At 31.8% G+C, this 15,783-nt stretch overlaps 1 protein-coding gene and 1 long non-coding RNA gene across 9 annotated transcripts in view; both read left to right on the forward strand.

The window, feature by feature from the left end:
• The window catches only part of Ampdeam (AMP deaminase), a 75,291-nt gene that overhangs the window by 27,052 nt on the left and 32,456 nt on the right, over positions 1-15,783 (forward strand). For 3 of the 8 annotated variants that reach the window (XM_076308874.1, XM_076308875.1, XM_076308881.1), the window contains one exon: positions 2,324-2,501. In XM_076308874.1, the coding sequence (XP_076164989.1) occupies positions 2,324-2,501 (178 nt within the window). Of the gene's footprint in view, positions 1-720; positions 819-1,783; positions 1,881-1,967; positions 2,102-2,323; positions 2,502-15,783 lie in introns of those variants that run through there. The other 5 variants (XM_076308877.1, XM_076308876.1, XM_076308878.1 and 2 more) reach the window with 4 other exon arrangements.
• LOC143145479 (uncharacterized) lies at positions 4,534-7,862 on the forward strand. Its single transcript, XR_012991695.1, has 3 exons — positions 4,534-5,141; positions 5,210-5,340; positions 5,413-7,862. It is a non-coding gene; the product is annotated as an uncharacterized LOC143145479 (long non-coding RNA).

The raw sequence follows: 15,783 nt of genomic DNA on the forward strand, positions 1-15,783 counted from the left end.
GTTTGTACAGATGTAGTTACCAAATGATTCATATATGGTTCAACCATCATTTACGTTTCAACATTTTTTTTAAAAAAGCAAATATTATTGTGATAATGGACAGGATGACTATTAGTTGTCTTCAAGGCTTGTTACCTGTTCGTTGGTCAAAACAATGCTGTGCGGTGTTCGTACTCATTCAACACACTTTCTTGTAAAATACTTAAATTTGAAGATTATTGTACCACAAATCTTCATTATACAAAATTCTCATTGGAACAAAATATTTTTCGGAATGCCGTCATTTGATCGTTAGACCAATTCCTTTAAATATAAAAACTCCCGCGAGGCAGCTGTAGAACTCCTTGCAAATTGAGGCCAATATGTATTTATACATATATGCATATTCATAAAATGCGTACATCTAATTCTGTTAAAATCAGGCGCCGCGTGGTGCGCAAACTACAATAGATGTTCTCATTTTCCCGTTACGTTGAGACAAATTTTGTATTGTCCATTGTACGCGAGCATTATTTAATTTACTTTCGCTTCATGGGAAAAGTCATCGCCTAAATTGTTTGTCGAGCAGAAAGATTAATGGTTAGTGACTTTCCCCGTGAAACGGAAACGAATTAGTGTTCTTGGGTGTACATTAGAAGAATACATTTTGATGTTCTTCTAGATTGGTGTAACAAAATTTTCTATCTATCTGGTCATTATACTTTTCATTTTATTTACTAGTACGTAGTGCGTTTGATTGGAGAGCAGTTTTTGCATGTTTTCCCTTGGGCTGCCTGAAAGTGACTTGTAAGCGGCTCGAAAGCGACCTGTTTACCGAGGTAATTTTCATTCACGACAAAAGTACAGCACGAGTGACAAATTAAAATATTATTTCACAATATTATTTCCTTTAGTAATTATTTTTCAGACACATCGATAGCGCGTCACTTGAAACATTTAAACAAGATAACACCTATTTTAAAATATTATTTTCTTTACTGACTATCTTCCGGACACGCGTTATTTACTATCTTCACTTATATTCCGTGAAACAAGTGAATGCATAAATATTAGAAATAAATATTTTCTATTTCTTGTTCCTTATTTATTACGTTTTACAAATAATACGACACGGGAAGACTGTTGCCTGCTATTTACAGCGTAGATATACCTCTGTTGCATTTTAATTGTTTATTTCATAGGTTGTCATTTTGTTCTTCGACCGACATCATTTATTTCTTTTTCATCCGCTCTCGTTTTTCCTCCAGTATCCGATAGTCTCTTTTCCATTACCGGGCTCATTTTTACTTATTCTTTTTCGTTTTTCCTTATATCACCATCTTTATTAATCCACTGTACTATTTCTATAATATTTCATATAGGTTTCTTTCATATGAAATCGTTTTCTCACGAATTCAGAAATGAAATGGTATTTTAAATAGTATTTCTAAAAGTTTTGTATCGAAATAAGATTTTATTCGAGGTACTATTTATTTCGATCGCAATTGTTTCCAAAGAATATTTTATTTAAAATATCCTTCGTCACTCGACGAAATAGATATATTTACTTTTGATTTTTATTGCAAGTAACTGTTTTTCCCAGTTCTGCTTATCAGATAGTACACCTGGTTCTGATAATTTTGTCCGTACTAACACAGCTGCACATATAAGATGTACATTACGACGTAACGTAAATAGTGTTTTGATTTAACGATATGTTTTGTACATTTTATTTTCTAACTGTCAATGTTTTGCTACACGTACATTGTGTTTCAAGAAATTCGAAGGTGCAATTGTGTTTCAGCACACAAATACGCCCGAAAGATGCATTGAATTCTTTCAAGAATTTCCTGAGCACCATTACTCGATAGAATCTGACCGAAGCGACCATCATCGCATCGGTTAGTTACAATAAAGCGCAATTACGATAGACGATCGATAAGTTCGAATTACAAATGCAAAATTAGATCAACTCAATAGTAGATCGAATTGTGAAAATCTTTCTAGACGCATAAAACAATTGGCAAGATGGTACTGGGTAGTGACAATGAATACTTGACTGGATATAAGCGCAATTCTGTAACGGAATGGTTGCAGAAAACAGAACAAGCAAAAAACGATGGTAATTTCCCGGATGCAACGTATATTGTATATTTACGTTAAGAATTGTTATTAAAACGAAAATATTGTGATTCACAATGATGAATAAATTGTGAAACTTAACTGTAATTCGTGTTGGGAATTCAAACGAATCCTTTCTCTTTAATCAAATTTAAAGTATGAATATTTAAAGTACACTAAAAAGAGACAACTCTGATTACAATTGTAATATTTTTCATTACAGGAAGCGAAAGTCCAGTTTTTGGTTTAGAAGGTAATGCGGCAGCTACAGGTGGTACAACTACTTTGAGGCTTGTTCCGCACGAATTGCCAAATGAAATTTCAGCTCCCTACGAAGTTCCGCAATTTCCGATTGAACAAATTGAAAAGAAACTTTTGATTCAAAGGCAATTGACAGTCAAGTAAGTGAAATTATTTTCAATCAAACTAAACTGATCATTTATAATGCAAGGTAGACCATTTGAATGGAAACACTTCAATATTTCCGTCATATATGATTTTATGAAAAAAACAAAAATTTACGTCTGCCGAGGTCATTTTCTTAGAATCGAAAGCCAGTAATATTTTTCGAACAGTAACTAAGATTTTGTTTATCTTTACAAAGGACAAGAAAAATAAATCCAACGATCTTGTAAATCACACTGTTCTAGTTATTTCATTTCAATTACACGACACAAAGTTATCTATTGTGTTCAAAACGATGGCCACTCGCTTTAATTTTTTAACTTCTGTGACGTACGATAATTAAAGCATATGTTGCAATAATTCTGTATCTCATATATTCCGATGTTGTAGGTTTTTTCCATTTTTCTCTTAGATAGAAATCCAATGGGGTTATATCTGAAGAACGAGCTAGCCATTTTATTGTTCTCTTTTGCCCAATCTAACCAACCGGACATCCATGATGCTGAAATCATATACATTATGTATATATCCGTTGAGAGACTTATTCGAAATCATAATTTCAATGAACTTTCTCAATGACAAGAATCGTAACATAAACTTTTCAATACGATTCATCAAGTAGTAATCGTTTGATAACGTTAAGACGTATAAATGTAAATTTCTCGAGATTGAATGATTCGGGCAGTATAGTTTATAAGCTCGTTTGATTTGTTTTTTCATGCTGCACAAGGATATAGAAACAAAATTATTAAAAAAATTTTTTTAAATATCGATGACTTTGCGTTCACATAAAGGAATAACCTTGGAAAAATGGTACCTCCAAACAGTGCCTTCATCCTGAAGAGTGTTTTCATAGAACGGTTGATAACAGAGATATTTAAGTGTTTGCTACTTAAATGGTCCATTCTATATATTACATAAAGTATACATAAAATGTTGAAGAACAAAAGCAACAACATGCCTTTAAATTAAAATAGTAGAGGTTAGGAAGAAAAAAATACAAGGTAAGTTTATTAATTAATTCGCGGTATAATCTAATACGGAGTAATTCCTTGCAACGAAACTAAGTCGTAAATTTATAATAAAAATTGTCACAGATTCATTTCATTTCGAATCGGACACTTTTTGAAGTAACAGACCGTTGCAGGTTGAAATGTGGACATGTTGTAATCTTTCGCGATATTTATGTATGTTTTGAACAATTTTGCGAAATGTTGAAAATTGTTGATCACGTACACTGAAGGTGATCCTTACTTTTTTTCTTGGTCTTACCTCTCTAAATTATGACACTTGATGAAGAAACGATACGTGCAAAATTTCAGAGTGATTAAACAACGGGAATCAACAATTGCAGAATATTTAATGGCGTACAAATCTTTAATGAATTGATATTTTTTAACTAAATTTTGAGACAAGTTGGACGTCTCAAATTAGATTAGAATTTCTTCCCATCGTATTTTATACTTTTTGACATCCAATTAATTGTCAGTCGTTTATATATTTTTACACACTTATTTTAAAACAAGGGCGCAAGATGTGCCAATGACGCATATACGCGTTATCTGTATCCAAGCCAGGAAATCAAACGATGCATATCTATGTGTGTCATCTGTGCCGAATGTGTTAAGATTGTAGTGATTCCATGTCAATGTCGGATATAATTGTGTTCCAGTATTTTAAAAATTGTATGGGGCTATTTTTTAAATAAAAGTATAACTTCTTAGATATATAACAACATTTGTACATGTAAATACATATTTATTAAAATAAAAATATAGTTTTTTAAATATATAATAGTAAAACTTGTACATCAACAATATATTCAGAATCTTTGAATTTTTCTTCGCATTAAACTTAACATATGACACTTAGCATCTGAATCGTACTGCTACATGAATGTCCATTCAGTTATCCTAACAGGTAAGTTTTTTCCCAGAACACGTAGGCGCTTGCAGGGCACTATGTTTTACCATTATAAACGAAATGATTATCTGACCGTCCCTAATAACAAGTGTTTCTTATGTAGTCATCGTTCAGAGTTCGAAGTGTACATTTCGTATAGCAGTGAAACGGAAAATAAATTTATAGAAAAATGAGAACGAGAAGCTCTGATGGAACATATTTCTTAGGACACGACGAAAGTCAAGTTATTGGATCGAAACTTATTAGTAGTAGGCAAATTTTGCGTGTATTTATTTATAATTTAAGAAGAGTGAAACTAGATATTAGATCAAGTGCTGCGATTGTGTAGTGAAAGAGGTGGAAGTTTCTTCGGAAAGAAGCACGTACCTCCAAAGATAAAGTTACAGTGCTGTTGTAAAACGATTAAAATTACATAAAATTGGACGACAATTGCATGTAATGGTTTCAAAGACGTCGAAGTGAATTTCAAGAAGAGAAAGAAAGGAAATTTCCTGATTTGTTGGATGATTTTTTTGATATCGCATCATAACGACGCGTTAACTATAATTAAGAGTGAAGAAGATAAACTTTTTCTCTTAAATCAAAAGAGAAAAGACCAGACTCAATGATCGGAGCAGATAGAATTATAATGAAAAAGGAGCAGCGGAAAACAATTCGAGATGAAGCAGAAGAATTACGGAAATAACAACGTGTTGCCATGGCGGAAGTTGAAGGTACACAATTGTAGAATAAATTTCTATCTTAATTTATATGTTGAGTAAACCCTTTTATCGTATTACAGAACTAGTCCAACTTCAATCAACTTCACCGAGTGATGAATTGGAAAATTCTGATTTTCAAGGTTCCATCATAAACGAGTCTGATTGTCTTAATGAGCTAGGATTGATTAATCCGAGAAGGGGGAGGCAAAAAGCAAGTCATGAACATGAAACTGGTCGTTACTGTGGATAAATGTAAAGTGACTGATTGCGATGCTGTTTTTAGGATCATTTCAACTGCCGAAGCATTGCGACATAATTTGGAAGATTTAATAATTAACCAATCTCCAATTCTTCGTGAAGAGTGCACAATAAAAGTACGCGAAGCTTTCCAAAAAAATCTCCCAAAATTTGTAACTGTACATTAGAATGGAAAGATGTTACTAAATAACTGACAAAGAACAGGTAGAGAGATTTCCTGTTGTTATCGGATATGAGGAAAAAGAAAAATTTATTGAGCATAAAAGAAATATAACGGTGAAGAACAGGCGTTAATAATACATCAATTGTTAAAAGATGAATATTTAATAGATAATGTTTAAGCAATATGCTACGATACACCAATATCGTCGAATATGAGACAATTTCAAGGTAGTTGCATTGTTTTGGAATAAATGGTTGGGTGGGATTCATTGTACGTTTCTTCTTGTCACCACGTGTACGTGGTTATTATCTCGAGGGCCATATTCGAAGAAAAAATACCTAAGTTAATTGCTTCAGAAATTAGTTTATTTAAGTCGTTACAAAAAGATTGGTCGTAAATCGATAAATTGCATTTTCGATTAGGTTTGGAAGAAAATTGTATACGTGGAAAGTTTTCGGACGTACGTTTGAAATTAAACTTTTGTCTAGATATCTTAATGTAAAAACAATCAAGAGGCAACTATATGGAGTTTCTCAAATTCATGGTTATTTTCCTTCCTAGAAGAAGTAGCTTTCTTCTATCTGGAGCTTCCTGTTATGGTCGGTGGTTGGCGAAAGCTACTTATGTATTGAAGATATAATAGATAATAAAGAAGAATAGGTTATTACAATTGATAGAAATGAAGAATATTTATATATTTTTATAATTTATACGTCAAAGTATAGCTCAGTGCTATACACCCTGCGATGGCACCATATCAGGATTTAACATTTCTACATAAATTATTTGTCTACAAAAATATAAATGTAACTATTAGCCAAGTAGAAGTACACAAATTTCTAACACATTTGTCGTATCTGACACCAGAAAGTGTCGCTCTATCATTTTTTAATAATTTTCTATTTTCAGATACAAAAAAGCGTCTTACTGAAAATTTAATAAATGAGCAAATTGAAAGAGTTAAAAAAAAAATAATTAAGTATAATAAAAGAAATATATAAATATAAAAATATAAAGTTTTATAACACAGAAAAGTATGAAACTGTTAAACAAATTTAATATATTAACAGACTTTTTACAAAAAGGCCTTAACTTGGAAGAGCAATGAATTTTACAAATCGGGTTGAAAATTGTACAGAACATAAATATATTAAACGACATTGCAGAGCGAGGTGTAAAATTAATATTGAATTATAATAATATATTAATACAAGGTAAGGAAAACAAACGGTATATTTGCAGGTCTTGGAAAAATATCGAAAATTGTATTTTGATGCAACTAAATTTGGTTTAATAGCCGGCATATATTAATACATATGTATTATTTTAATTTAGATTATGTTACTTTTTCTTCTATTGCACATACCTGAGATGGGAGATATAATTTCACTTCACATAAACTTAGTATTTTTAATTTATAAGCATCAATGTTCATAAATATAATTTTCTTTGTCTCTAAATAAATATTTAATAACTATTAATCATAAGAAATTAACGACAATAATCAATGTTTGTAGATAAATAATATTGTGTACGAGTAGATTATGATTTCATTAGCTGCGGCGTACAATGGCTTTAAATACTCCTCCATTATACTAACAAAGTTAAGAGATAATAATTCCAATGATCTTTCCAATATATTTTTCAAATAAATATGTATTTACATGTATAAATGTTATTATATATCTAAGAAGTTATACTTTTATTTAAAAAATAGTCTTGTACATTTTTAAAATACTAGAACAATTTCTATCCGATATTGGCGTTAAATTACTATAATTTTAAAACTTTAACGCCGATGCGACACGAGTTCCCGTTATCCAATCACTCTCAAATTTTGCATATATCATTTTTTCAGCAAGTCTCACAAAAACAGTAAGACCAAAAGAAATCGAAAGTTAAAAAATAAGGATCAGCCTATTACACAACTGTTGGAAAAATATAATATAATGGTATTAACTTTTCACTGCAATTGCATGAGAATAAGTTTTTTTTAGATGTTTGCATTGCAAACAAAGGCCCACCAAATAAAAATGTGCTTTAATTCAAAAAGAAAAAACATTTGATCAACAAATCCTTTTGGAATAGTTTTAAAGAAATATCTACTTTTAATAGCTGAAGAAAATGTTTCAATCAGAAAAAATGAGATTTTACAGGTCAATGTTTAAGAACGGTGACGCTTTAAAATTGACTACATAGTATTTAATTGAAGTTAACCCTGCGTTAAAGCATACTAACTCGATTGTGTTGTACTAGGCGTCATATGGTTAATTTACTATTGTTGTATACAGAATTAACGGTAACTTTTTGCAATAAAGATACTTTAGGCAATAATTCCCCGTTTCGAGGTTAAATTTTTATACCAAATTCAAGATTAAGAATCTGCCATCACTGTTTATACATTAAGGTCTACTTGCACTACTAACAAACTGAGCATTTCCGTATTGATCCCGGAATGACTGCATTGTCAAAACATGAGTCGTTAGTGTTTTGTCCTTATTTCCGACTATACTTATTTAAACGTCAAACGAAGACTCAAAATTGTTCATATCCGGCATAAATATATAATAGGAAATGATAAAACGCTATTGCCTCGTGTTTCGACAATGGAGTCGTTTCGCGCTCAACGGTAGTTATACTTGTTAGACGTACTCGGTTCGTTGGTAGTATAAGTGGTGGACTTTCATGTATAAACAGTGATTCGAGCTTTACAAGAGGTTTACATGCAAATTTCATCGGCGGTTTTTTTCATAACAAAGACCTGCAAGAAAGACAATCAACCAAACGCGCGGGCAAACCTATAATAATCGTCTTTTTATGTTCAAACAAATCTTCTAATAAAATTTTCATCGATTCAATTTATTTATTTTTCAAATTTCTATGCTATTTTATTGAATCCATTTGATGAAAAATAGATGAAAGTTTCAATTTGACCAGACGCGAGATAAGATTCTCTATCACCTTCTAATTTAAGATAAGTAATCCTTGGTTTTAAAGTAAAAATTAAAGTCACTAGCTACTTTAAATTCGAGATTGACTCGAGTATGTATTTTTGAAATTTGTCGAGCTGTTAAAGACAATAGTGCCCACTGATTCGAATAAATAAATGAGGTTTTGGTTGCGGAACGTATGGTCAACCGATCGTAATAGCTCATTGTGCGGCTCGCTTATCATAATTAGAAATTATCCAAATCATGTCGTGCTTATAAAACAAAAATGATAAACTTCAATTTTTTGTTAAGTCTGCGACCTTTGAATGCCAGTCAGTGGCTTCTTACAAAAATAGCCCTCGTATAGTGGGGCAAAATTCCAAAAATGTGGCATTAATCAACCAGTTGTGTATCTTTAAAAAAATTTTAAACGATTGGTCAAGAGTTATATAGTACAATGTGAAAACAGTGTAAAATGATTGAAAAAAATGTTTAATAAATGTTTTCTTCAATTAAAATTTAATACTATTTTTTTTAGCGACTATAAAGAATTAATAATCGCAGAAAGTGTAGATGTGCGAGTTTGTGCAGAGTCAAGTTAGGGTTCATTCTATTATAGGACATAAATACCAACATAAAAAGGTGAAGGTTCGGAGAATGTAAGAAAACATGAAAAAAAATATTACAACGGCAAATAATAATAGTACAATGTTTTAATTGCTTCTAGAAGGATCACCAGGTTTGAATGAAATCTGACAGGGTTTCCCTAAAAAAGATTATGTTGATCGGTGTACATACATATATATGAACAATCACAGTTGTATCAGTTGAACGATTTTTCATTCTTGAGTTGTAGCGTTAAAGTTCATACGAAAAGCTGAGTTCTTCGAATAACGAAATCTTATTTTTTCAGTAAACGAAACAGCTGAACTCTTTGATGTGTTGGTGATTCTAACATTTCCAATACATTAATAGAAAATTAATTTTTTTGTATAAATAAAAAGTTTAAAATATCAGTATTACCGTTAAGATGAGACAATTTTCTCGAAAATTTGTTACGAATTAATTTAAAGGCCTTATTTTTCGTCTCCTGGGCTTCTTCGTTGAGCTGTCCAATAGGTAGTAAAATGTGTGTAACAATTTCCGGATGTAGATTAAAATCTGATGTATCTATGTACTGTGAGGAACATGGAATATCAGTAGTATAATTTATTTCGGCTTATTTATTTATACGGCTTCTGTCGTAGTTGTAGTATAATGTTTAAATGTTTCTGTATTTATTTGATAAACCATTAGAAAGTGGTATTCCCTTATAATGGTATGAAATCTTTTTATCAAATTAGGATGAACGCAGTCATCATTAATCATTGTTGAATCACTTTCTATTATTTTTATATCACTCTTTGTTTGTGCCTGGCCTTTGCCAGGCCATTAATCATTTTCAGGTTGGTGATGATCAAGACCGTTATTCTTTATCTTAGATTATATTCAATTAAATTCTCAGTTCTATTTACACGCTGATATACTGTGCACACACAGATATACAGTTATTACACGCTTTGGCCATTTGCGAATGATTAAGTAGCTGGTAATGAGTATATTTATTGAATGTTTAGAGCTGAGAAATCGTGGGATTGAGGTCTGGATTTTTACTTCAGTATGACTGTTTGATTCCTTGAACTTTCTGTTCTTTTTTCCACGAAAACAAGAGAGCAGGACGCTTGTTGTAATTGGCTGGTTGGCTACCTTTACAGTTGATACAAGTGACTAGAAAATTTGGTTAGCAGTACATTTAAGATATCTGTAAGCTTTGCTACAGTTTGTAGAGCTATGATCGTAATCTTCGTATCGATAGTACTGTACGAAAAGTGTTGTAGAATCACATAATCTCAGTAGATTCTGAGTTAACTTTAAGACCTGGAGTAGTATGGTTTTTGATTTAAAAATTATTTTGTAAATAGAGTGTTCGGTAGTATTATTCGTAATTTCAAAGCACGATAGGTATAGGCTTAAATCCTTTAAGAATAAGGACATTTTTTATTCTTCTTCGTGGAGTTTTTAACTAGTCCTTTTAAGATAACTACTTTCGATTTCGTGAAATTTAGTAATTAGGTATCAAAGAGAATGTTCTCTTACAAGGAAGTGTTTTTCAAAGATAAATAATCATTGGACTGTTTAAATATTATTTTGAGCTTAGTGTTAAGATATTTAGCCTGACAATTATCATCGTAGACTCGCGGACGAATATTAAGTTGTTTTAGAAAATCTATATTAGTTCTGTGAGTTCCTTTGAGACCTTTGAGTCATCCATATTTCCGAGTTTGGTGACGATTTGTATATAGGTGGATCTGATGTTGGGTTGCTCTCTAGAAAGATCGTGTATTGAATTAATTATCCGTCAGTAAATATACTGAATGTATTTGACAGTAGTCTTCTGCATATTAAATTACATTTAGCTAAACATTGGATTTCATACATGCAAATAATATATAAGTATTGGTAAATTAAAATAAAAAGAAAACACGAGATAAGATATAGTTTTTTTATTTACTTGTTTTGTACAAAAAGGAGCAAATTTTTATGCGAAATGTCACTTTTCCTTTTAAAATTACATAATTTTCTTAATTTTTAACACATGACAGCCAATACGATAACATTGGAACTTGAATCGTACAAAAAATACAACTATGTTCACTTTGTATGCTTGTATGGAAATTAATTTGTTGGTCAGTTTGTTGTTATATACAACTCCAACATTATTTTTAAGCGATCTATGTACAATATATCCATTTTCTGGTAAATAAATTAATTCATCCATTTGTTTCTCTGAAATAAATTCTTGAAAATGTCCTTTTTTCAAGATATCAAAGATGCACACTTTCTTAATAGTTAGCTCGGTAAAAGAAACTCGATTCTTTTGCATTTGAATATTACGTGTACTGCTTTAATACTCGAAATTACGAAACAAACTGTGATATTTAGTAAAATGATCATCGATAAAATTATCATATAAAGTTTCTACTACGGATGTAGTTAAGCATTGAATAATGCAACGTAGAACCTGTTTGACTCTCAATGAGTTAAAGTTATTGTAGTACAATAGTTGCTTTAGAAACGTATGTTGCTATGTAATGTGTGAAAATATCTTAAATCCTCTCAAATTCGAATACTGTTTTTACAGATGATGAAATAAAATAAGATATTTGTGACAATTTTATTGAAACGCTAAGTATTCCTCAACTAATACAGATCACAAATTAATTATAGAATTTATTTGGATGGGAGTTAAATATTCAATAAAAGTATCATGTACTCGCTGTATAGAGTACCAGCAAGAGATATTCTCGAGCAGAACGTGAAACGTCCAATAGTGAAATAAAAAAAATAAAGCGCCTCTACGCTTGTTGACATTTCTCGATATGAATAAGAACAAGCTCAAACTCACTGCTCCGTGCAGCAGACGTGACTTTTATCATTCAGTATCATTATTTTTTGCATTTACTTGACCCTCCCTAAATGCGTAACGTGGAGATCCGTAGCTTGAAATCTTCCATAAGGAGTGGTCATGAATCCATTGGTAAAGACCGCATAAAAATCGGTTTTATAATTCTCCAGTTTTTTAACCGTCATACAGATCGGACTGTACTTTATATACGAGATGTTTAAAAAATACGGGACAAGCCGAAACATGAAAATTTCACGTACGAAAAAGAATCGAAAAATCCTTCGCCGTTTTGCAATCTGGCGCTTCGTTTTCGAGATATTAGCAGTTAATGTTTTTTGATGTGACTCGCAGTATGCGCTATTTATATCCCAGTCAGTGGATCGCGCGGCCGCACTTGCACGCACTTACATACGAGGAACACGTGTTCGTGACGTCACATGCGTAGAAAGTTTAAATGCTTATATCTCGAAAACGAAGCGTCGGATTGCAAAATGATAACGAACTTTTAGATTTCTACTCCCCGCACGGGGAATGTAAATATATCGGTTTGTTCCTTTTTTTTTTTTTTTTTTTGGAACACCATCTATACAGGTGTCTCATTTTAGTAAATTGATGGAACAAAATCCCTCGTAGGAAATTGATTAAAGAAAAACGTGGAACATGGCGTTCATTATTTTGAGAGGGGATTCACATGGCCATTTTTTATTTCGGAATCCTATTAATGAAAATATGGGTAATTATTGTCCGAAACATTTTTTTCTTTTTATAAAACCTCTATTTTTTAAGATATTTAGAGAAACGTTAAAAAAAATTATTATTATATTAATTTTTTACATTTATTAAATCAATACGTTATTACACTAATAACAATGTAATGTAATTTTTTGGTATAAGAACGTCATAATAAATGCGAAAAATAGTGACCTCTTCAGCCTTTAAACACTTATTAATGCGTTTAATAAATGATTGATCCACAGATAATAAAGTTTCTCTACTGATACTTCGATAAACAGTTGTGACTCGCTCTTTCGTATTGCCCGTAGTGGTAGATGGATCATTCCCATAGTGGAAAAATTCTCATTGATCTGTATTTGATCTCGAGCCCACTCACAAAATGTCACACGACTTTCAAAATCATTTCCGTGAAGTTCTTGGTCCGACACTTTGTACAGATGACTCTTACGACGTCTTAAAATTCACTGAACATTCATTCGAGATATTTTAGAACTGCGAGATATTGAATGAATACTCACATCTGGATTGTGAGCAACTACAACTAACACGCGAATTTCGTTATTTCCGTCTGTACCTGTTTTTCGTCGTATGAATCTTTTCGTTTGTACGCTACCATCTTGAAAAAACAGTTTAACGACACGATAAAGCATTTACGTTAAAGCGAATGCATAAATTGATAGCCTTATCAGTATTTTCTCTTCATTTACTATAAATGAAAGTCATTTCAATTTTTTTCTGTGACTATTAAGTGTTCGTTCCATACTTAACTCGAAAGAAAATAGTGACTACTTGAACGTGGCTAATGATGCAATATCTCCTAGATTCCTTCCATTTTGATTTGTAACTGTTCGATCAGATTAACTGTGTTTACGTACTACTGAATAGGTTTCCGTAAAATTAACACAAATGCCAAATACGAACATTAAATGAAGAGAAATATCGAAACTTTTTGGATTATAGTTGATAGGCATTTTGTGAAATTGCCAATAAAATTTGTTATTTCACGAAAAAACGTTTTAGACAAAATGTATGCATATTTTGATGTAGACTAGAATTCAAAAATAAAAATGTAAGATAAAAAGAAAACGAGGTGTATATTTCCTTTTTTAATTAGTTGGCTACGAGATATTTCGCTGTATCAACTCGAATAGGACACCCTGCAGGGAGTGGGGCATTTAAGGCATTTAACGTATTTAAGGTAATTGATAAGAGAAGCTATTTGACTTCATAGGTGACTGATACAGATGTTCTTTGGGTTCCATGTGGTAGCGTCAAGGACGTTTCAAAATCGGTAATATTTCTTTGAAAGAAATGATACATTTTTTATTTATCTTCTTAATAGATGTTTACAAGACGAATACAGTGACGCACAGTTCAAGGTCATTCAAAATCACTAATGGGCAATTGCAATGAAAAATCTATTTTTTCTTAGTACCTTTACGTACTAAGTTCTAATTTAAGTGTTCAAAATGGTGACCCTGATTGGCACACATAATTACACCATTCTGAATCGAAAGTTTGGTAATAATTGGATTAGTTACTCAGAGAATCAAAAATGATTTTGGAATTTTGGATTTCTATTTGTGGGAAAAATTGAAACAAATGCACTGCAAAGTGCCAACAATTGTGTAATCATACGAAAGATCGTATAAGAAGAGCTTGTGCTGCAATTGAAAAATATAAAGTACGAAATGCAACGATATTCGTATCGAACCACTTTGGAGAATGTATCGCCGTTTTGAACACTAAAATGAAAACATGGTACGTAATGATGCAAATTTCTGAATTATTATCTAGGGTTTATACGAACGGAACCTAACCACGCCGCGTAATCTCGTTGCAAATAAAATCATTAGTGTGGCAAGAGTCTGTAACTGTTCGCGAACATTAGAATGTTCTGATGGAGTACGTAGCTGTTCCATTATTTGTCAATACTTTGCCACATTATCGAACGATTTTACAAGTTTAAATTACGCGCGATCTGAACGGATACTGAATCACACATTTTTGTACAATTACGCCGGTTTAGTTTAGGGATTACAATTGCAATTCAAATCAGATTCAATTTTATTCTCGTTTGGAGAAAACATTATTCAGAATATCTAAGAAAGACGCTACTCTATTCATCAAGATTGCGCCTATGCGAAATATTGGAAAATAATTGATATAGATTCGCTTCCAAAAATTAAAATTGTTACCGAACACGTATCTACATTTGAGCACGATAATAACTAGGAACGTCCAAATGTTTTTTAACTACGGTGCACCAAAAACACTTTAACTCGAATCCACCGCTTAATCATTTTCTCTCGCAAGATCAATATGTATCATGTTTTCATGTTTCTTCGACTCATTAGTTCTTCGAAAGTAAGCTATTACTTCATATCTTTTGTCGAATGTGTGTTTGCCCATTCGTAATGTCCGTCGAATAGCATATCTTCTCTGATATTTTCCTTTGAGACATACCCTCGTTCACATTGCCTTCCATATATCATATATAGTTAAGAGTTGACTTTTCTAATATATTCTTCGTTATAATTATTTGTGTAATGAAATAAAATGGCTTACTCGGTACGTATTAATAAATAAATCTGGTCCGAGTATGGCGAGTTTGGTCTCATTTTAATTGGAAAAATTTCACCGATATGTTAAACAAAGTTTTATCTAAAAAAAAATAAAAAATAATAAAGATAAGCTATCGTTTTAATTATAGCATCATCGTACATCTGTTATTTCACTGTAATGTTGGCTTTTAAAGTCGGCCGGCCGCCTCGAGTATTGTTCTTTCTCTCTCTTTTACGAGCTTTCGACAGCGATGACAGCGAGGCAGGAAGAATAGTATCTTCGTTTCCAAAGCTGTCCACTTTCGATTCTAAACTAAGGAATAATGTAAGAGAAACTACTGTACGATTGAAAATAGATATCACACTTTTCAAACATTGTTTGCTAACAATTTTTAACGAACAATGGACGATGGCTGAAACCTTTTGGAAGTTATTTAGGAGAGTGTTCTTGACAGTATCTGTAATGGTTAGTATCGTCCATTGAATTGAATCCCCTCTAAACTGTATGAATTACCCTGGCAGTATTTTGTGCGTTTTTTATTTTTTACAACTTGAATTT

Source organism: Ptiloglossa arizonensis, chromosome 4 (genome assembly GCF_051014685.1).
Source record: "Ptiloglossa arizonensis isolate GNS036 chromosome 4, iyPtiAriz1_principal, whole genome shotgun sequence".
Lineage (NCBI taxonomy): Eukaryota > Metazoa > Arthropoda > Insecta > Hymenoptera > Colletidae > Ptiloglossa > Ptiloglossa arizonensis.